The 23771-nt window shown below is 35.6% G+C and overlaps 1 protein-coding gene across 9 annotated transcripts in view; it reads right to left on the bottom strand.

The window, feature by feature from the left end:
• mcf2la (mcf.2 cell line derived transforming sequence-like a) overlaps positions 1-23771 on the bottom strand; it is a 60188-nt gene that overhangs the window by 19660 nt on the left and 16757 nt on the right. For all 9 annotated transcript variants that reach the window (XM_052545595.1, XM_052545597.1, XM_052545596.1 and 6 more), the window contains exons 2-6: positions 17339-17422; positions 13721-13835; positions 10279-10369; positions 1180-1299; positions 955-1071 (exon numbers count right to left, since the gene is read on the bottom strand). In XM_052545595.1, coding sequence (XP_052401555.1) covers positions 955-1071; positions 1180-1299; positions 10279-10369; positions 13721-13835; positions 17339-17422 — 527 coding nt within the window. The remainder of the gene's footprint in view (positions 1-954; positions 1072-1179; positions 1300-10278; positions 10370-13720; positions 13836-17338; positions 17423-23771) is intronic.

Genomic DNA, 23771 nt, shown 5'->3' with positions numbered 1-23771 from the left:
TTCAAAAGTTTGGGGTCAATAATATTTGAAAAATGAATAAAGCAATTTATCAATTAGATCAATTAAAATCTTTTAAAATGAGTGGTTACACTTTAGAATAAGGTTCCATTAGTTAATGTATTAATTAACTTAACCAAACAATGAACAATAAATGTATTACTGTATTTATTCATCTTCATTCATGTTAGTTAATGAAAATACAGTTATTCATTGTTAGTTCATGCTAATTCACACTGCATTAAATAATGTTAACAAGCACAACTTTTGTTTTGAGTAATGCATTAGTTACTGTTGAAATTAACATTAACTAAGATTAATAAATGCTGTAGAAGGATTGTTCTTGCTCAGTTCATGTTAACTAAAGTAGTTAACTAATATTAACTAATGGAACCTTGTTTGAGAGTGTTACCAAATGTTTTTTAGAATGTTACAAAATACTTTTGAGCAGCACAACTGTTTTCAACACTTAATAATAATAAATGTTTCCTGAGAGGCAATATAGCATACAAGAATGATTTCTGAAGGATCATGTGACACTGAAGACTGAACTAATGATGCTGAAAATTCAGCGCTGCATCACAGGAACAAATTACATTTTAAAACGGATTAGAAATTTAATGTCTCACAACATTACTGTATTTTTTTGTCTGTCTGTTTTTTTATGCAAACTTGGTGACCTTTCAAAAACATAAAAAAACTAAGTCTAAATAATGCCAAACTCCTGGTCTGTACAATTTGTATTTAATTTATTATAATTACTGGGTATTGACACTAAACCTAATCCTAAGCCTAGACTTAGGCTGCATTAAATTCAAATAGTAACCATATATCACTCAGTATCTCAGCATGTTTATTCATTCGCTGCATGCTTTATACATCAAACCAATCCTGTGCACACTTTTCATTACTGTGGTCCACCCATGACTACCAGGATTAAAACAGGAGTGTACTCACGGTGCGGTGTGAAATCCATTTCTCATGGCAGTACTCCTGTGTGCCGCCCAGTTCCTGAGTGAGCTGTGTGCGGTCGATGTAACTGTGGAGCTCAGTCACAGAGCTGAGCATGATCACCTACACACACACACACACAGTACATAATGTAGAGCACTTCACTTATGTGAGTGTATTATGCATCTCATTACGCTCTTCATTAACCACATGCCTTGTGTGAGTGCTTACCGGCACCTTCATTTTAAACTCATCCTTGTTTAACTTAAAAAAGATGTCGGAGATTGTCCGCTGAAAGAGTGCTGTGGGTCTCAGTACCAGCACCAGCTGCAGGTTGCCTGGGAAAGAGCCCTACAAAACACACAAACACAGGACACTAAGAAAAACATCCAACTGTCAAGCCAAATTAAATCTAACCCTGCTTCTTGAATAAGGGAAAGAAAAGGGGAAAGAAAAAGAAAAAAGGAAAAAGGAAAGTGAAATGGAATACAATACAATGCGATATGATACGATACAATACGATAATAATACAAATAAGGCTTTTATGGCTCATTTAGCATGATATACTGAGAATATGGAACTCATACTTGGAGGAAAAACACGTTTTATTCAGAAAATTATACCAAAATATGAAATTCATTGCAGATGTTGTTGTTTATGTGTCCAAAAAGTGAGATGAAATTCTGATAGCTTGTAATGTAAATCAATGAGATCTTTATAACAGTATAGCAGACTACTTACATAAAATGACTTGCATAATACTTAAATAATATATAAATATCAGTTGTCGCTCTATATCTCCCGAGAATGTGTCTCAGTAAGATAATAAGATGTTGTTTAAATGGTTAGTTTTATGATCAAATATATTTTTCATCATGTTTTTTTATTGAGGGGGAAACATAATACAATGCAGTGCAATGATGACTGAAAGACTGAGATAAATGTACCTTAAAAACCTGATGTGTCATATAGGATACTCACATTTTGACATGATTTTTCAACAATTATGTATGATGTATAATCAAATAAACAAGAGATGCTTCAGTCCAGCAAGTGTTTATTTTGAAACATTACAAACTATTTAGAAGTCACTCTTACATTTCCAATTTTTTTTTAAACATTTCACAAAGATCACAATTAAAGTGCGCACATCCAGCAGGCTAAAAACATTTCACAGCAAAAAAAGACACATATACCACAACCTGAAAGAAGATGTTTTTAGATTTATAATAAAAGGTCTTTTACTTTCTAGAAACTATCAATCAGACGACAGAATGCATGTAGTAGATTGTGCACAACGGGTTTTCCTGCAATTTGTGATCATTTTGATAATTCAGAGGCCTTAAAAATGTGTGTATCAAATATGATGCAGCAGGCTTTATAGGGTTAATATCTAGCGTATGTTAGTGAGCCATCGCATTTGACTGGTACAGCCTGCATCCACACACAGCATCTAGATTCTGTTGCCATGACAACTCCCTTCCTTGAGAGACTAGAAAGGCTAACAATGGTCTCACATATGCCTCCCCGAGCTCCCTTTCTTTCTCAAGTGAATGCATGAACACACACACACACACACACGCCTCTCGTGGACTTCTTATGTTTACAGTCTCTTCATTAAAATGAAAATCAATCCGGAGCAGTGATGTTCTCCTGACAGCAGCTCTGTCTCAGTGTGACTGACGGTGTGCTGGTCAGCGAGCAGTGAAGCAGAAACAAGAGGCTTTACAATGTGACACCGAGAGCTGATTTAAAAACCACTGATGCTGCATTAATATTCATCTATTCATTAATAATGACTGGTGAAACACATTTAAGTCAGGTTTATTCAGTCAAATCTTTCATATTTTTGAAAAAAAAAATTTTTTTTTTGCTCAGAAAGGATACATTTATTTGATCAAAAATACAGTAGAATAATATTGTGAAATATTACTACAATTTAAAATATTTGTTATTCAACTATATTTTAAAATGTGATTTATTCATAATCTGTGTTGTTTTTAAACATGCTATAGAAACAAATGTTGATTCGACTTTTTATTATTAAATGTTGAAAACCGTTTAAACCAACAAACAATTGAATTTATTGTTAACTTATTTGAATATAATTTTGTAATTATTAATGTCTTTTCAAATTAATGTATCCTCGATTATATACAGTTTATTTTAACAGTTCCTTGTTACAGTGTAATGATACATTTAATCTTAAGTATTCAATAATATTATATTATGGTACTATTAGGGTTTGGCTTAGGGTTACTTGCATGTAATTATGCATACTTTATTGCATTATAATAGTAAGTACATGTAACAAGGACACCTTAAAATTAAAAGTGTTACCAACCAACATACATTTAGAGGAGCTGTCAAAAACAAACATACACAAAAATAAATGATTATTCCATAAATTATATACATTAATAACACAGTTATCCTCAACAAGCCAGTGTAGCAAAAACAGTGCTTTTAATCCAAGGCCCAGTATGTGATGCATTAACATTCATTTAAACTGAATTTCATTCAATTTATATTTCAAGTGCATCATCACTGCATCCAAACACAGCCAGCTGCCAGTTACTCTGACCACAGATTTACAGTGCTGAGATTTGTCACAAACACTTGAGCCGTCCCAAGAATCAAAATCACGTCCTTACAGAATCTGCCAACATGAGATAGTCCTCCAGTGAGCTGATCTCACAGTCTGCCATGCTGAAATGCCTCCAGATCTGGGTTTAGGAAAATGTTACCCTGCCCCCCTTTTTTTCTTGGACTCTGCTGTTGTTTGTTTTCATTTGCGTTTAACAATTAGCGAAAAGTGAGATTCAAGGGCTAACAAGAATAATTAGCATGCCAATTGGACATTTGTTTGAAGACCTCAACACACATAAGAGATATGATTAATTAACCTCAGACCTGAAATGTAAAATATTTGGCACATAACTCATCACACGTGTAAAAATATTATTTCTTTGTATTCTTTGCATTCAATGTCCAAAGCAACTGTCAAATTCAAATGAGCAAAAGATTCTCCATAAATAATGTCCATACAGACACACTCATGTTTGACAAAGGGGACTCCTCAAATTGAATTCTGCCTTTATATTACCATGACAATATCCCGTTCCTCTGATGCAGATTGGCCATGCTTGTCCCCAACAACCAGGCAATAACCGAAGAGTCGCAGGGGTCGGCTCCGCACACAACAGGAAGTCAGAGAAACACGCCCCATTATTGAGTCCTCCATTAAAGCTCATTCAAGAAGATGTGTCCAACACAGCTCCTCTTTTAGGAAGCTTTAGTAAAACGCTGTGTGGCTGTGATTGTATTACACGATTGCCTTGGGTCTCTCATAAAGACTACAATTATAAGATAACATACCAGTGGTCTCCTTTAGTTCAGAAATGAATTGTACTCATTGATATAGACAATGCAGACACACACCCTATGTTTTCCTCAATATGAAAAACATTTACACAGAAATCTGTCCTGCTCATTAATACGATGACGTTGATGTTGCAGTGAATGTGGTCATCCTCCCTTCCCCCATTCTCACTTACTCATGCCTTTATTATGTGTGTGTGTGTGTGTATAAAGACTGCAGTGGGTTTGTCTGCCCACAGATTTCAAAACATTGTTTTTTTTTGTAGCTCATAATGAGGGTAATATCTAGAGAGCATGCTGATGGCTCAAAATGGCAAAAAAATGAAAAAAAAAATGTGATAAATATTTTATGATTGCAAATTGTATTTAACTTATCAATTCTGATTTATTATGCTTTTAAAATATATATTTTATATACATATATACACACACACACACACACACATACACATATATATATATATATATATATATATATATATATATATATATATATATATATAATTAAAACCATGCTCCTGTTTTTTTTTTTATGCGATCAACCCGGGTTCAAATCTGCCTTTTGCCAAACATTTTTCCTCCCTTTACAAATCTCATATCACATCGGAAAGGCATTTACTTTCAATAAAAATGAAGGAAAAATCAAAAAGTTGAAAATAAAGAACTGGCGAGGGAGGGCTTTCTTGTCCCAGTAAGGAGGCATCCATTTAATAGGAGTTAAAATTATAATTTACACTCAATACATTATAATTAATGCATACTGTTTTATAATGTATTACAATACTGAGGTGCAGATAATTGGCACTATTTGCATTAAGTAGTATAAATAGCCAACAATACATCTAATCACTATGAAAATATGCTTTCACATAGTGTAAATAGAATCTATCATTATTTACACTTATAATAATAGCCGCTGCCAATATATCAATTATGATTTCTATTCATTTAAAATATTTAAAATATAAATGTAAAACAAATGTATATTGTAATACATTCAAATGTAGACTCAAATATATATATATATATATATATATATATATATATATATATATATATATATATATATATAGCCAAAATATCAAGAATAACATCAGTAATAGACAAACAAACTCGTTACACTTTCCAAAAATGGAACAGGGATATTACAAGATATGGAGAGTGAGAACAAGTGTGAGACGAAGAAAGGAATTACTATGTGCATTTATGGGGGTTGTAACTCTGTGTTCTCCTGGGAAAGCCGTGTGTGTGTGTGTAAGGAGGTAGAGAGACTGTGTCTCTAGGGAACAGCTGCCACGGCACTGATATACCACAGACTAATCAGACACGTGGCACGAGGATTTCAATTAATACACACACACACACACACACACACACATATACACACACACAAACACACACACACACACACACACACACACACACACGCACGCACATCTCCAGTCCATACACTCAATGCATTTTCTAATTCAATACACGCAATGCAATACACTTTTGGGTTAAATTGGATAGGAAAATGAGCCACACAGCAGAGAAACACAACGCTAACTCATCAAGGCGTATTATTTCCAATAAAAAGCAAGGGATTTGAATCCCAGTGTCCCTGATGCTCATCTTGGTGACCTTTCACCTTTTATTTGTCACCTCAGGACTACCCTCATGCCCTGTGTGAACATCAGCGTTATGTACAGCTCAGAGTCACAGGTGAAACGCCTCCTCATCAGCACGCTTCACTCTTAATAACCCAATGAAGTGTGTCCCAGACACTGATCACTGAGAGAGTGAGTGCCAAGGGAAAACACAGGTGGAATAAAGCAGTTCTTTAATCACTAAAATGTTCTTTGAGGAACCAAAAATGCTTCTTTTATGGAACCTTTATTTTCAGATGCTTCTGAGTGTCCATAAAAACTGATCCATATATACACATTTTCACCATAAAGTCTAGGAGAAGGACACATGAAAAACTATGGATGCTTTCTATCCTTTCACAGCTGATGTCATTGGGCAGACACTATCCTGTCTTTCAACATACGAGCCTCTTAACAACCTCCCTCGAGACGTCTCAGAGAGCAGAAGGGAGATAGCCATCAATGCTTTCAGGTCAAATAAAGGAAATATTTAGCGGCATAAAAATAACGGCACCGTAATAAAAGACATTTAAACACAGCTGGTCTGCAGGCTGAAGGGCGAGATGAAATGAGAGGGAGGAGCATATTAAACCTGTTCTGTTGACTCATCATTTATGAATCATTGTGGAAACAATTAGATGATTTATGCTGTAGATATGCTTCTGAGTAAAACCAAATCACATTTACATTTAATAATAATAATAAAATAAAAATTACATAAAATGTGAGTTTTAAGAAGTGTATGACAATGATCATGAGATACTCACATGGACTTATATGCAAAAAAGATAAATATTTATTTGTATGTGTGTGATGGGAGGATCACTGGTCATCCATCGCAAATATTACAAGGATAGTGCAATATTTCAATTTAGCTACATTGGGGAAGATGTTTATCTGTGCCCAATTATCATACATTAGCATGCATTAGCACACATTAAAATTTCCTAAAGTGAATTAGATTGGGCCAGGCGGAGACTAGTTCCGTCAGACTTCTTTGTTCACTGGTGCATGTTGTAGAACGCACAAATCTAAATGCAAATCAATTAATAGTACCATTTCTAATAACAAAAACAATAATTGAGTGTGTGCACAAGGGATGTCCATGTTAAACAGAAATGAAGAAACTGATGAACACACTTGTAATTATGCCCTAAATGAAATACATTAAAGACATCATTAACCAATCTAACACCGAGCACAAGCACACACAGAAATCAACATTTCCTCCATGAGATAGAAATCTTAAATTTGTGAAGCAACTTTTTTTTTCTTTTTTCTTATATGACCTATAAAGACCACAGCACACAATGGTTAATGTGTATGTTAATGGGACTTTGTATTTTTGTTTTGATTTCAGACACGTGTAGGAAAATCTCCTCCAGCCGTTCCACACCAGCTGCACTGCTGATAACCATTACCAATCAGCCATATGTGCTCTGACGGAGGATAGAGGAAGAAAGAGTAGATTACATGCTTGTGTGTGCCAGTGTGTGTGTGTGTGTGAGCAGAGAGAGAAAGAGAGAATGAGAAGCAAGGGAAAAAGAGGAGTGAGAGAGAAACTATTGTCTACACAGAAAACAATAAGGTACAGCAGGGTAAAAGTTTACTTAAAAAACTAATATTTTATTTTTTCTGGTCACGTGATTTACAGTTACAATTGACTATTGATTTACATTACAGTTCAAAATTTTCATGTTTTTTTTTTTACAAATGTTTTTGAAAGGTTTCCAAGGCTGCATTACAATAAAGGAGTAACACTGTGAAATATTATTACAATTTATATAACTTTTAAAATAACTTCAAATAACTTTTCTATTTAAAATATAATTTACTATTGTGATGCAAAGCTGAATTTTCAGTGCTCCAGTCTTCAGTGTCACATGATTCCTCAAATCTAGATCTTTTTTGTGAAAATTCTTGCCATGCTGTACTCTTACTGTTTACCTGCAAACATTGTGGTAATATAAAATGCAGTTGGCTGGACGGTTGAAAGTAAAATGAAGAGGAAGCGAGAAGGACACGAGGCAAAGGAAGAATGATAACCCTGTTATTTCATTACTGTCAAACCTCCATCTCATTATGGCTACAAAAAGAAAAATTCCACTCTCTTCTTCAGGTGCAAGAAAATCCTGGCGTGTGTCATTTTTCTAAACTAAAGTAGGTTTGTGGGGTAGCAGAATAAACCTCTCCATCATCAACACACAAACAGCAGAGTAAAACAGTCTGTACAACAGAATCATGTACACTGTGTAACAGATCTGATGTCACTAAAACACCAAAGTGTGTCATTCAGAAAGATAATGGGCTGACATGTGTTAGAGCACTTTAACATACAGTCATCATATTAAAGTGAGCATCTACAGACTATTCAATGAAATAATTAAATATAAAGGGCATGTTACTCATTACTATTACTTAATACTTACAGTAATTACTACACTATTAAATGGACACTAATGTAAGAGTGACCTGAATTAAGTGAATAATTTAGTCCCTAAAGCCACTTTACATTAGACCAGATCTCATATTTCTAACTGTCATGCACAGATAAAAGCAGTTATTACATGAGACAATAAACAAGCAGTCCAACTGCTGCAACCCAACTTATCAGTTTAGTGGGCTGTGTTTACCAAACAAAACTAAGTTTCATATGAACAATTTTATTTAACGTTAAGTTTATTAAAAAATAAAACAACTGGTGTCAGACACACTTTAGAAACACTTAAAGAAATTAATACTTTAATCCAACAAGGATGCATTAAATTGATCAAAAGTCAAAGTAACATCTTTTCAACCCCAATTTACAGCATTTGTACTAGTGAAACGTACACTATGAAAGTGCAGTATGAAATGACTCATTATCAGGGAAAGAGCCATTAAACATCATCTTATGTCCACCTCGAAGTCCTCAAAGCCTACAATCCTCACAACACAGCACACACTAAATTCGTGCACATTTTGGGCATCAACTGTCTCCAACTGCTGTATTAAACACAATACAAGTTAAAAATTAGTGCCAATAATGACACTAACAATAATGAAACTACAAAAGTCTGTTCTTTTTATAATTTCTGCTAAGCGAAGACAACTACACAGTTAAGACCAAAATCAGTACTCGCTTTGCTCAGTTTGACAAAATGTGAAAATGATCAAAAACTTGTTGTTTTTTTATTTTTTGGTCCTCATTTGGTAAAGCAGTGAAGCACAAGTTAGCCATCATCTTGATCACTGGTTTGAGTCCAGTGGTGTTTTTGAGTGCTGACCTAATTGAACAGTGTTTAATCTGATTAGCCCAGTGACCTCTCCCCTACTGACTATCATACACACTCACAGCTTTAACAAACCCCCTGCGGCCACCACACTTGTTGACAGTGTGAAGAGTTTACCACAAGCAGAAATGCACTGATGATCACTACAAGCCACACTCAAAACAAGCTGAAGACAAGAACGGACAAACATTACAGCTGTCGTTGCTGCTATTGTCCATTAAACATAACCTCAACAACATTTGTGCTTTCAGTGTGCTGGGTTTATACTCATGTGGACGTGCTGTGGTTCACTAGACATCTCTGAAGTGGATTAAATATTAAGGGTTTCTATGAAAAGAACTGAGGGCCTTGTTTTAGATGCTCACCGACTTGGAACAATGCAGAAATTCGGTCTAATCCACTCATATAGCCAAAGGCACCTGCCTGTCAGCTCCTATTCTGCTTACAGCATGCACGGAAAAAAACTAATACACAGATGCACACGCAAACATTTCTTCATTCATTCAAATACATAAAGAGATTTCATCTTAAAATGTTCTCTTAAAGGGAAAGTTCACCCCAAAATGAAGATTCTGATATCATTCACCTACTCTTACATCTTTCCAAAAACAAGGTTCCAAAAGGAGAGATACTTTAAGTTTTTGTTCCACATAATAAGCAGTACATCAAGGATAGTTAATAATGACAATTTTCTTTTTTTTTGGTAAGGACATGCACACACTATTTTTGTTCTGACACACACACAAACACCATATATGCCAATAAAGATCCTTTATCTTTATCTTAAGAATATGACTTCTGTGCAACACAAAACAAGATATCTGAAGCACTTTTTCCCTCATTAATTGCCAACTGGTAGCCAAACAACACTGGACCCCCTTGACTTTCATTGTATTGAAAAACAAACAAAGAATGAAGTTTTTTTGTTCTGCATAATATATACTTATTTCAAACAGGTTCAAAACAATGTACACATTTAACCATTTTCTAAGAATTTCCTTCTCTCGCTCTCTTTCAAACACACACACACACACACACTGAGGGCTCACCGCGATCCGCAGCAGCGTCCCCTTCACTGATGCCCATCTGTCTTGCCGCCGGTCAATGACCAGGATGAAGCCGACCCCCGTCGAGCTGAGACTGAAAATCAGAGAGACACCATCACTATGGCAGCAAGCGCACACACACACACACACACACACACACACACACACACACACACACACACACATCATAAACACTGAGATACTGCAGATGTCACATACCCTAAAGTCATCATTATACAGTTCTGTACCAAACAACCAACATCAGACTGACAAAGTAACTAGCATTCAGTGCATTGCAAACCATTACATTATCCACACGTACACATCTGCATTTGCCCCCTGACAAACAAGATGAATGCATACCGTGTCCGAATGCAAATGAAAACCCACAGACGTATGTTGAAATGCACTAGCCCAGAATGCAATCGTGGTAACGTAGCGCAGAGATGCTGAGCTGGTTGCTATGTCCATCACCATACAGAACGGCAGCTCTCTGCACCAGCAGTATCAAGCTGTTTTATGATGACCGAGGCAACAGAAAAATCCAGTTACACACTCCTGATATTAATAAAAACAAACAGCATGAATGTGCAGAATCCACCCTAACGCTGATATTCCAGGTGTCCTTCAGCAGATTTCAGTGTACACGGATGGCTTCCCCTCCGTTTCTTTCTTCCCTTCAGTGCACCTTTGCTTGCAGCTCCTCTGTTTATGGTTCCATTTGAATGAGTGCCACCGTAGGCACAGACCGGGAGAGCAGCTACATTTTGCCTCCCCGTCTACAGCGACCAATCGTGTGGCATCAGGTGCTCCCTCTCAACCAATCAGAGCTCAGGAGAGAGCTGATGGACAGCCAGGCTCTTGAATTGCTAATATGTAATGTGGGCGGGAGATATGTGCTGATTGATAATGAAAGCTCCTCCTACAAGAAAACTGGCACTGCAGATACTTGTGTATTAAATCTGCCGCCATTACAGTGACACAGATTGTGTGTCTCTTTTTCTGGCTCCCACCTTTTCCACCAAATTTCACACTCCCGTCCCTTTTCTGTCCCCTCAATCCCACCTCCTAGTCCCCCCTCTCAGCCTCCGGCTGTTTTTCTCAGGAACGTTTGTTCTCTGCTCCTTTCACAGTGGAGGGCAGGAGGAGGAAGCAAAGGAGAGAGATGCAGGGGTCTTATCAGCTGACAAAGCCCCGGTGCAGATCTGCACTAACACACTGACTAATGACCTTGAAAGTTCATCCGTAATAAAGATCAAAAATCTGATTGCAATCATCACTGCAATTATATCCTTCCATTCAAAGGCTGCTGGGGGTTCGAAAGCCATCGGGTGCTCACTACACATGATTTATGGTCATACTGGTGCTTAGCCTAATAATTTTTTTAATTATTGTTCTGTGTTGTTAGTACATTGTGTTAAGACTGCAGTTATATATATATATATATATATATATATATATATATATATATATATATATATATATATATATATATAAAATGTTTTCATATACTATATAGCTGAATGCTTTAAACAATGAGATGAAGATTAAATATAGCACATTTGGATTTTCAATGTTAAAAAAATTGGGGTTGACTGTAAATTTCAAATATTTTATAATATGTATAAATATAATACTTTATAATATTGTATACTATCATAATATGTTAAATGTTATAATATTACATGACATGTTTTATCAGAAACCACAGAACAGATTCAGGACCATGTCTTGCTTACATATGAATCTTTGAATAATAATAATTTCAAAATGTACAAACACATATCGAGGTCATATTTCACTCAATATCTATTTGTGCATTAATATATTAATTTAGGAATCAATTAATTACTTAATTGTTATTATTACTATTTAATATTTTTGTGTGTCCAGACAGTATAAAAAAACAAAATTTGAATTAGATTTCATTATAAGAATTAGAACTTTACGGCTAAATTTACTTCTATCTACAAGAACTACAAGAATGTTTATGGTTTTAACCAAAGTAGTATAGTAATTATTCTCCTATTACTATTTATTTTGTGTTAAAATATGACAAGGACACAAGGGGGTTTCATGACATTCGCTCCTGAACTCAGAATCAGAACTAAATTAAAACCCCATCAGCCATTTTCAGCATGAAGAAATCCATCTAATTACTCAATCACCCCCTCTCTCTGTGTTTCTCATGGGAATAATGGGGAAACAAGAGGTGGAGAGAGAGAGAGAGATAGTGGGGGGAGGGGGGTGGGGAAGCAAAGGACCAGAATCATGCTTTCATTAGAATATTAACAAGGGCTGTTAAATTAAAGAGGATTTCTCAGGATCAGCAAACACACCAATGCACCAGTGAACTTTCACAGGGATTAACAGAAAAAAAAATTATATATACATACAAAGAACATCTCTAGGTTACTTATTGATATGAAGGCATTTTCAGGTTAATAATAATGTACTTGCCTGAGAAAATCATATTCAAATTACTCACGAACTAAGAATGCATATGTAAAACAAGGGGCATTAGGATCACCTTGTTAATCATGTACATAATTACACATTCTAATTTAATATGTATGATGAATATTAATGAGGTAGCAGTCATACACACTCACACACAAGCAGGCAGTCATAACAGCATGATGTGCTGCAATGGGAAAGGATTAGAGTGCCCTCTATTGGCACTCAGTTTACCATCAACAGTGCAGTGATAAAATCAAGATAATGTCATCATAAATCGAATACATAAAATGTTTTCTTTTGTTAAACAAAACTAGATTCAGATTTTATTAAGTGATAACACATTTTTTTGACCAATAAACTTTCCTGACATTTCCAGTCATTCATCAATGCTGGATTTTAAATCATGTTACAGAGATGGGAGTGTTTTTATATGTCAGGATTAGTGCTGTGAAACAATTAATCGCATCCAAAATAAAAGTTTTTGTTTACATAATATGTGTGTGTTTATTTATTATGTATATATAATTACGCACACTTACAGTATATAGATTGAAAATATTTACATGCATTTTATCATATATAAATATATTTAACACATAAACAACATTTTTCTAAATGTAAACATTAATGTGTGTGTATTTATTATATATATATATATATATATATATATATAATAAATATACAAAGTACACATACTGTATGTATTATGTAAACAAAAACTGATTTTTGTTTGGATGTGATTAATCGTTTGTCAGCACTAGTCAGGATGCATTTTTTGTGAATTAATAGATTGAAGTCCACACGTTTCCAATAGCAGCATCATTGGACAGACTGATGTTATCACAGCGGTTTGCATGCACATCTACTTTGTAAGCACCAGCCAATAAATAAGCACTTTTCCTGGTCTGGGAGAAAATATTTTTCAAATGCCTCTTTTTTTTTAAGTGCTGGTAATGACTGGTCCTTCCACCTCCTGTTTTCTCACCTGGGAACGCTAGTCAGGTATGTCAGCACGTTGTGAAACTCCTGTTCCTCCAGCTCACCAAATGCCGGGTACTCTGGGAATATAATGATAGGGCTGCCATTCTGTCCTCGGCCACCTGGAAATGCAGATGTGGAAAAGGCAGCTGTTAGCGATTCTGTTTAAGATGCAGCATGAAAACTAATCACTGTTTTATACTGCCCTGTTATGCATATAAGTTAAGGAAACCTGCTTATTTAGAGGGAGAAATGTCTATAACCAGTGACCTTGAAGCTGCAATTAGTTTACAGTCAGACTGATCAGGAAATATAACAATCCAGCAGCTATGGAGGGATTTTTGGGTCAAATTATAAACGAAAAGTCTAAAACTAAAAGTCTTAAACCAAAACTAAAAATCTAAATTTGAAACTTAAAGTCCAAGTCGAAAATTTATTTGGTATTTAGGATTGGGCATTTGGTATTTAGGATAGGGCATTTTGTATTTAGGATTGGGCATTTTCTATTTAGGGTTGGGCATTTGGTCATTTAAAAATAAAAATCCCTCCATAAGCAGCACTTCTGCATGTAAAAAGTCTTCTACCCACAAGGGGGCACTTCTACAGCTTCCCATGTACAGCTCACACAGAGAAAGATAGCAACTGCGTACATTAACAGAAGAATGATTGTATCTGTTATGAACTGCATAGATGCATCAAGGACATGAAGCATGGTCAAGGGCACAATGCAACAGCATTAGGACAAAACCTTCAAACAACCTCTTTTCCTGTCATTGAGCTTTGCCTTGCAAATACAGATGAGGCCATTCGAAAATAGAGATAACCATCATATTAATCATTAGTGGGGCTATAGATATAGTCTATGTGCGAGTGAGAAAGAGAAAGAGGAAGAAGGACATGTTTGGTGCAGTGACAGAGGTCATGTGACCATGTGTGTGTATTTGGATGCTACAACACTGTGATTAATAGAGCAGGATGGATCCACTGCAGAGCTCACACACATTAACACACACAGGTGCGCAAACAAACACAAGGTGAAAAGGACACTGCTGTTGCATTTGTTACCATCAGTAGAGCAAACCCAAAGAGCTTCAGTCCATCTGGACCAGGTGAGAGAGAGAGAGGGTCACTCCACAACATTATACTACAACATGCAACCCAGACGAAGACAAAGAGTCATTCATCATCTTCAACAAACAGACAATAACCATACAAAAGAAACTAATTGAAATAAATTAGAATATAGTCAAATTTAGTACATTACAGTACAATTTATAATAAAAGGATAGAATATGAATATAATTGGAGTTAAACAGAGAAGAATGTAGTATAAGAGAAGAACAGAAAAATAGAGCACAATGGAGTGTAAACAGAACAGAAATACAGTTGAGTGGAATGGAATATACCAATATAGCAAAATAGAGTAGAATAGCAGTATATGGGTAGAACAGCTGTATGTAGCAGAATGTAGTAGAACACAGAATAATGGAGAAATTTAGAGTTGAAGAGTGAAAACAGCAGAAGAATAGTAGAATGAAGCAGAACAATGTTAAATACAGAAGGATAGAGGTGAAACTAAATTAATAGACGGAAAATAGAAAAGATTGTAGTAGAAAAAAGTACCATCAGAACACAAATACAGACCTAAGAAATCTAGAACATGGACAATATTAACAGAAAGGGCTTTCATCCCAATCTCACCAACTGGGTGACTTTAGTGTCCGGTGTTTCCATCAGATACACACACACACACACACACACACACACACCCTGTATGATAATGATAATATCAGACACAGGCCTCTGCAACCGTCTGGGAGGGAAGAAGTAGGACCAGAAAAGAAAATAGATGAAAAGAGCTAAAAAGGAAATGAAAACAGGGAAAAAACAGAAGGAGCGTCTAGCAGTGGAGGTCTGTCATTAAATCTAGGTGGAGAACTGAGGCATGAGACCAGAGAAACATATTCAACATAGCAACATAAACACAGATATAAAATCAGTGCATATGCTACATGGACACACACACACACACACACACACACAATACATAAGCAATCGCTCAATTATTCATGTGGCATTATATAGTGAATGCTCTATACTGGGATGAAGTTAACAAAAATGAGGAAGCTATTTGGAAAGTATTTGCAGATTTCCATATTGCAATAAGTGCTTCAGCTATACTCTATAAATGCTTTAGAATGTGCACACAATAGAGGGAAACAAATTGTCCACTTAAAATTCAGACAGCACAATAAAATGGCTGTCATACAAATTTGGGAATAGGAAGCCGTTTCTGAAGTCACAAGGTCATCAGTTAACAGAAACCAGAAGAGCAATAAACACTGATCTTTTTTTTTCTTTTTATTTGAATATCCTTGTTTCTTCAATGATGCAGCTTGGCTGTTCACTCTTCTAGCAGTTTGTTGTAAATGTTTCATGGCATGTATAATGCATGAGTTCAGAGTTCAGACTCTAATGCAATGAAGGCATGAGTTGTTGTTTTTTTATAGAAAACCTGAATGCCAATCTAATCCTCTTATTCACTATAAAACTCTTCTATAGATCTCACACACAGCCTAACTGTCCATCAAATATCCTCGCAAAGCACATCAGCTCTGAACTTTGTCAAGCACATCGTCATGGCAAAACTAAATAATTAAGAGGCTTCCTGCAGTCAGGTGTCATCATGGGCAACCTGAGCCGAGGCCTTACTGGGTTATTTAGGGAGACTGGAGAGAGTTTCTGGAGTGTTATGTGACTGTGTGTTTATGTGGAATCTGTGCACGTTCTGAATCTGCTGCTGACTCTGTGAAAAGGCACATGTGAAACAGGACAAATCATACTCATGATGCTGTCCAAACACTAAATATAGCTCATTAGATCAGTGATTAAGTGACGTATTCACTTCCTAGACACATTTGCACTATAAACATCCGAGTGAATGAGAATGTCAGCACTGGGTTTTTACATGCACATTTTACAGTTATGCTTAATAACGTGGAACTACAGGAAATGAATACATTTTAACATGGAAGATGCAAACGGTTTAAAAAAATTTAGGATAAGTATGATTTTAAATTAATACATTTATTCTGCAAGGATGCGATAAATTGACCAAAAGCAGCACAGTTTCCACAAAAACATAAAGCAGCACAACTGTTTTCAACATTGATATTAAGCAGCAGATCAGTATATTAGACTGATTTCTGAAAGAATCATGTGACACTGAAAACTGCAGCAATGAGGCTAAAAAAATTCAGCTTTGCATCACAGGAATAAATTAGATTTTAAAATATATTAAATTAGAAACCAAGCGTTTTGAATTGTAATAACATTACACAATATAAATTTTTTTTTTTTTACTGTGTTTATTGTTCAAATAAATGCAACCTTGGTAAAGATATGAGACTTCTTAAAACACAGGAAAAAAACCATACAGTTCTTTAGGTAAATGTGATAATGACGTGCATGATAATGTGATCTTTGTTTTGAGTTATCAATGTTTTGTTGTACATGTATACTTATTTAATGATGATCTTTTTGATGAAGCTTTCAGAATCTCTCATAGTGAGCGCACAGTCTTTATTGGCAAAGCATTCTGGGACTGATTGTGTAGGAGACTCACCTGACAGGAAGGCAAATTGTTTCCTGAGGTCTGGGCTGATGTCTGCAGCACACAGAAGACTGCTCTCCTGCTGCATAATCTCATCTGTGTGAGAAACAGATTTCATTAGTAAACATTTTACCATAAATAAGGCAATAAATTGTTATTTCTCATGTTAATTATTATGGTTATAACACACAATTTCATTGACACACAGTGATGACACATAGGACCATAAATCGATTTCTGATTAGAGTCTGAGAAGAGCAGCTGGATGAATGGATATAGTAGATATTGGATGGAAGAGCATTTGAATGCATTTAAAGATGGAAGAAAAGTTGGATGAATGGATGGTTGGACGGAGACGGGAAGTTGAAAACACAGAAAAGAGGAAGAGAGAGTATTTTCTCAGTGCATCCGGAGATGTTGGATTATTGTAAGCAGCTTTTGTGAGTCTTCAGCCGCTGCAGTGTGTCTTTGAGTCACTGCAGCACATGTTTCTCACGCTCAGAGTCAGACTGTATGACTTTTAGATATGTTCTCACGTTGTAGGTCAGAATCTGAACATGTTGGTCTGAATAAAGGTGAAATCAGCCCGCTGTGAACAGATGAATCCAAAACAAACCAAGAACACATGATCAACCATGACAAATCTCCTGCACAGTGCCAATCAGCAAGGACTGAGTCACTGGACAACAGTTGGAAACAGCCATACACACTTTCATCTGTCTTTGCTGCTGTTACTTAGATGCTTGAGACCTTAAGGAATCTGAATTACAGCTCTTGAACTCGGCAAGAGCTGGGTATTTAAGTAGGTCACAGATAAACATTCAACTCACAGTACTGTGAGTGGGCTCACGGATTTCGTTATTAATTTCTTTTTCCATTAGTTTTGCTGCAGAGGCTTTTATTGAAACTCATTAAACTGTAGGTTTGTACTGTACAAATGTCAACTCAAGACAAATACTGATAAAATCCTGTGCAAATACTGATAAAATCATCTGTGCAAAAGACCATCTTGGGTCGAAAACATGCAGGTTAGGATAGCTTTTGCTGCTCTAGTCAGCTAATACAGACACTATTTCAACTGAACAGAGATGACATAACTGAATTCAATGATGAACTGCCTTTAACCATCATTTTGCATTATTGAGACACTGTTTTCCAAATGAATGTTGTTCAGTGCTTTGATGCAATGTATTTTGCTTAAAGCACTATATAAATAAAGGTGATTGATTGATTGATAGTCACACCTGTGGCTTTTTTGTGGCGCCTGCAATTCAATTCAATTCAATTCAATATCAAAACAGATGAAATGAAATAAGAAACAAAACAATTTAAACCAACTAAAAACAAAAACCAAGCAAAAACCAAATAAAACAAACAATCAAAAGCAAACTAAAAACAAAGACCAAAACAAAGACCAAATCAAAAGCAAATAAAGCAACGCAAAACAAATGAAAGATGAAACAAAACAAGCAGATCAAACAAAGAACAAAACCAAACAAAAGCAAATAAAACTAAAATGAACAAAACAAAACAAATGCAATTACAACAAACAATATCAAGCAAAACAAAAGAAATAAAACAATAACTAAAAAAGCAAATCAACTCAAAACAAACAGAATAAAACAAAATATGGCAAACAAATGATTTTGAAAAAATATCATCATGGTATCAAAACATAAAATGAATTAAAATAACATTATAAAAGCATAACTAAGTATTTAAAGCATTAATTTTCACTAAATGATTCAATGCTACTATAATTCATCTTAAATCTAACATAGCAATTCCAAATGAAAGTAACAAATGTTTTATTTACTTCCCAAAACCCATTTTTACTCACATCTGACACTGTGATGCACTCTACCCATCAACACGCTCATCTTTACTGTGATTTCTATTACAAGTTTCTTTTGATTATAATGTGATATATTATATTGTCTGTAAGAAACAGCACATCTGACAAAGTGATCTGTTAATCTAATCTCCTCACACAGGAAATGGCCTTCTTTGAAAGCTATGGAGTACAGTGGAGAAGCCTTCAGGAGAAGATAAGGCCTCTTTGAAATCAGAAGGACAGTGACGTAAGACCCATTACAACATCACAGAAAAACACTCTGGCTGCTCACCCTGTTATTAAGTTTCTGTAAAGTTCAATGACATTGTGCATGTTTTTTTTAAATAAAGGTTCAGCATTCCTCAGTGCCTTCATTTGGCCAATATAAGCACACTACCATGAACTTCAAAGTTCAGCCCCCAAAAGGTCAGCTCTACCGATCAACCGATCAAAACACTCCTCTTCCTTTCCCACCGCTCCATTCCCAACGTCACTGATCACAGACGAGCACCTGTTTTCACCGTTCCCAGCACCATGCCACAGCCATGATTAGTAAAGACAGATGCTTGCAGATAAAGCGAGAGCTGTTAATCCTTTATCTACCCTGGTTACACAGACAGTGAGCTGGTAAAAGCTGATCGCAGACCACATTCAGATTAAGATCACGGTAGGATTTCTGATCTCCGTGACCTTCAGTAATAATGTCGCGTGACTTCAGAGACAGCTGCCACAGCCCAGGTAAAAACCGAGCTTGTGAGGTTAAGAGAAGTTTCTGCCACTGAAAGATTGCCAGTTATGCCGAAGAGAAGTTGTGACCAAGAAACACAGCAATGCTTCGCTTTTCTTTGTTATTTAGAACAAGCATTAGAGACATTCAGGTAAAAGGATATTTGTACTACTAAAGTTAATCTCATATATTCATCATTTGTTGCTTCAGGCTATAAAAGTGTTCATTCTACAGTTCTTCAACCTCACAAAGATACCATTTGATAAGAGTTAAATGATAAAAATAGAATGACTTAAAAAAAACTGGTCAAGGGATTTTATGTCCAGGCATTCCATGACAAGTTCTTCTGTGTTCCAAATTGGATTGTATTCCAAACACTATTATGCATTTAAGCAATTAGGTATGAGAGGCTGTTACATTGTGAATGTAGTCACGGCTACAGGGCACATGACACAGACACAGAGCAATGCCAGAAACCCCTTCATCTGGGAAAATATTCACAGTAAAGAACAAACTCAAACGCCTTACAGATTTTCTACAGTTTTAAAACTAGCAAGTACGCAGCAATTACACACACATGCAGAGCTGGCTAGATTACTTACTAATTGTAGTCAATTATTGATTTCAAATTACATGACAAGAATTATAGTTAGTATCAATCCATTACAGATTTCAGGTAATATAATCAGAATATTTCGATCACTTTTAGATTACTTTTAACCATTAAACAGCATCAGAGAGCCGTGAACATGCAAATGTGATCATTATTAAAATATTTATTTTAAAATCTCAGTGGTACTTAAAGTGAATCTATTATTAGGTGAAAAAGATTCAGATGACAATAAGTCTTGGAGCGCTTGCATTACCTGTAAATAAGAATATATGGTTAAATAATTTAAATAAAAATGAATGTGTTCATCAGTAGTTGATGCAATGTTGAAACACTTCTCAAACCTGAAATGATTTTTGTAAATCCAGTGGTCAAATGCTGTGTGTCCCCGCCTGACTAATGACTGGTCTTTGTGTGAATGTCCACAAAACTGATTAGGGCAGTCAACACTAAAAGACAGCTGTCAAACGTCAGCTCCAGGGGTGTAGATGATAAAGTGCATCTCACAGTCTTTTTGACGTGACAAACCTGGGTTCAAAACCGTCTTATGTCAAAATTGTTTTACTGCCTTCACAAATCTCATATCACATCGGAAAGGCATTTATTTTCAATAAAAATGAAGTTATAAAGTATCGGGGAGGGTTAGGGTAGGTGAAGGGAGCGCTTTGTCCCAATAAGGTGGCATCCATTTAATAATGTGAATAAAAATTATAATTTTACGCAATACATTATTATTGCATACTGTTTTATAATGTATCACAATGAGATGCAGATAATTGCCACTATTTAAATTAAATAACACAAATAGCAGAAAATCCTGTTATTTTAAGTGTAAATAGAAACTATAGATATTTGCACTTAAAAATACTGCTATATTAATTTAGTGTAAATAACATCTAATTGCTATTTACACAGTGTAAATAGCATTTATTGCTATTTGAACTTAGTGCAAATAGCCATTGCCATATATTTTAAGTGTTAGGCCATTTCAGAAAGGAACACTTAAAAGTAAAAAAAAAAAAGAGGAGAATCAATATGTAATCAGGTAATCAATAAAAATTAACTGTAGTCAGATTACAAATATTTTAAAATGTAATTCAATTTTTGGAATTGGATTATGTAAACCAGATTAATTGTAATTTGTTACTATGTTACTACCCATATTTGTACACATGCATGCATATATATATATATATATATATATATATATATATATATATATATATATATATATATACACACACACACACACACAAACAGTGCCTTGCCTAAGTATTCATTTTTTTCCTCTTTTTGTTATATTGTAGCCTTATGTTAAACTGCTTTAAATAATTTTTTCCCATCAGTCTACAGTCCATACACCAAATGAAAAAAGCAAATAACAGGTTTTTAACATCTTTGCAAATTTGAAATTTAGCTCAGAGGCTAGGGGTGCTCCGATCACGATCGACCGATCGTTAATGCGCATCTCGTCAGTAAAGCCGGTTCTCTAATCAGCAGTTAATTCCATCAGGTACGTGATTTCACATAGAGCAGCTGTTACTACACAGAGTCATTGTTAATAGAGAAGATGCGCAAATCCACTTCATTTTCAGCATTTTTTGGCGCATCTTCTCAGTTAACAACGGCTCTGTGTAGTAACAGCTGCTCTATGTGAAATCACGCACCTGATAGAATTAACTGCTGATTAGAGAACCGGCTTTACTGACGAGATGCACATAACGATCGGCCGATCACCCCTATCAGAGGCATTCATATTGCATGTAAATTTTAGGGAAGCTAACCTGTTGCAAATTCAATCAAATGGGTATGATTTGGAAAGGGAGACATCTTAATAAAAGGTCTAACAGCTTAAAATTCATATTATAGCATAAACCAATCCCTGAGGTAAAAAAAAAAAAAAAAAATGCCCGTAAAGTCAGGAAGAGTTCAGAAAAAATTCTGCTGCAATGAAGTTTCACAGAAGCATGTAGCCTCCACTATCCACAATGAAAGATGTTTAGAACAACCAGGACTCTTCCTACTCTGAGAATTACAGATTTTAAAAGATCAGAATGTTCTTGTACACAACCCAAAACAGCCTACAACAAAAACAACTAAATAATAAAGAAGTAATTTTATGATTTTATCCTCTATATCCAATCACCGGAAGGTTTCTCATTTACATTGATCCCATCACTCCTGTTAAACAATACCAGGCCATTGAGATCGAGGGGGACGCGTTTAGTCTTGTCCCTGTCGCCTCAGCTGGGCTCATGAGAAAGAGGCTTGAGCAGCGTCCAACATTTTCATTCACCATCTCATCTCTTGGTGTTTAATCAACAAAGCTACGGCACTGAGCCTCCACTCAATACAAAACATCCTCTCACACATCCGCAAAACCAAAGCAGCAATAACAGGGCTATAGAAACGACCCAGGGCCCTGCACGGTCGCCAAGAATGCCAACTACACATTGACAAAGTGATTCGGCATCGGAGCGCGGGGAGCTGGTATACAGAAGAAACGGGGGAAGGGCAGACGCTCTCATTTTAATGCCATTCAACGGATAGACGAGTATTCTTTACAAGGCCTACATTTTTAATGCCACTCGGATGGGTTGAGCAGTGATCGCTACCTCAATGTGATTGAAGATCTGAGTTTGGACTATAGCCTAAAAGATCCCAGTAATGCAAAACTCATCTTCATTTCAGGAAACTGCCAGCTGTCTTTTGTTCAGTTATTTTGTTAGTTCACAAAAGTATAACAGATTGCCTTGTTGTAATGATATTTAAGCTGTACTATGACTTTAATGGGGCAAAAGTGTATTTATACCAGAATCACAGTTGCAGAAATAAAATAAAAAACACACACCATGTGCCCAACTTCAAAACAAGACTAAGTAACTATTGCATTTTTTTTTACATAAAAAAAATAAATCATATAAAGTAATCTTTTATATTTAACAAATTATTTAATTAAAAAAATAATAATTATGTAACGTTACATGCAACACTGGTCTTATCTCACTAACACCCTGATGCTCTTATATATTGTAGTTTATGATGAGCAGGATCCAAATTCTTCGCTATTTCGTAAGTTTCAGCTATTAAAATAAAAATTGCAATTGTGAGCCTGAAGATCTCACCTCTCTTGGAACTGTGTTTCCTGATGCAGGAGAACAAGGACAACATGTTTTCCGCGTCTCTGCGGTTGTGTCCACTCTTTGCATTATTTACAGGAGAGTGTTGGATACAGTGGCTTAAAACCTCAGCACTGCACTAACAGCTCAGATGG

This window comes from Carassius gibelio, chromosome B1 (assembly GCF_023724105.1).
Source record: "Carassius gibelio isolate Cgi1373 ecotype wild population from Czech Republic chromosome B1, carGib1.2-hapl.c, whole genome shotgun sequence".
Lineage (NCBI taxonomy): Eukaryota > Metazoa > Chordata > Actinopteri > Cypriniformes > Cyprinidae > Carassius > Carassius gibelio.
This window is presented reverse-complemented; position numbering and strand designations above follow the sequence as displayed.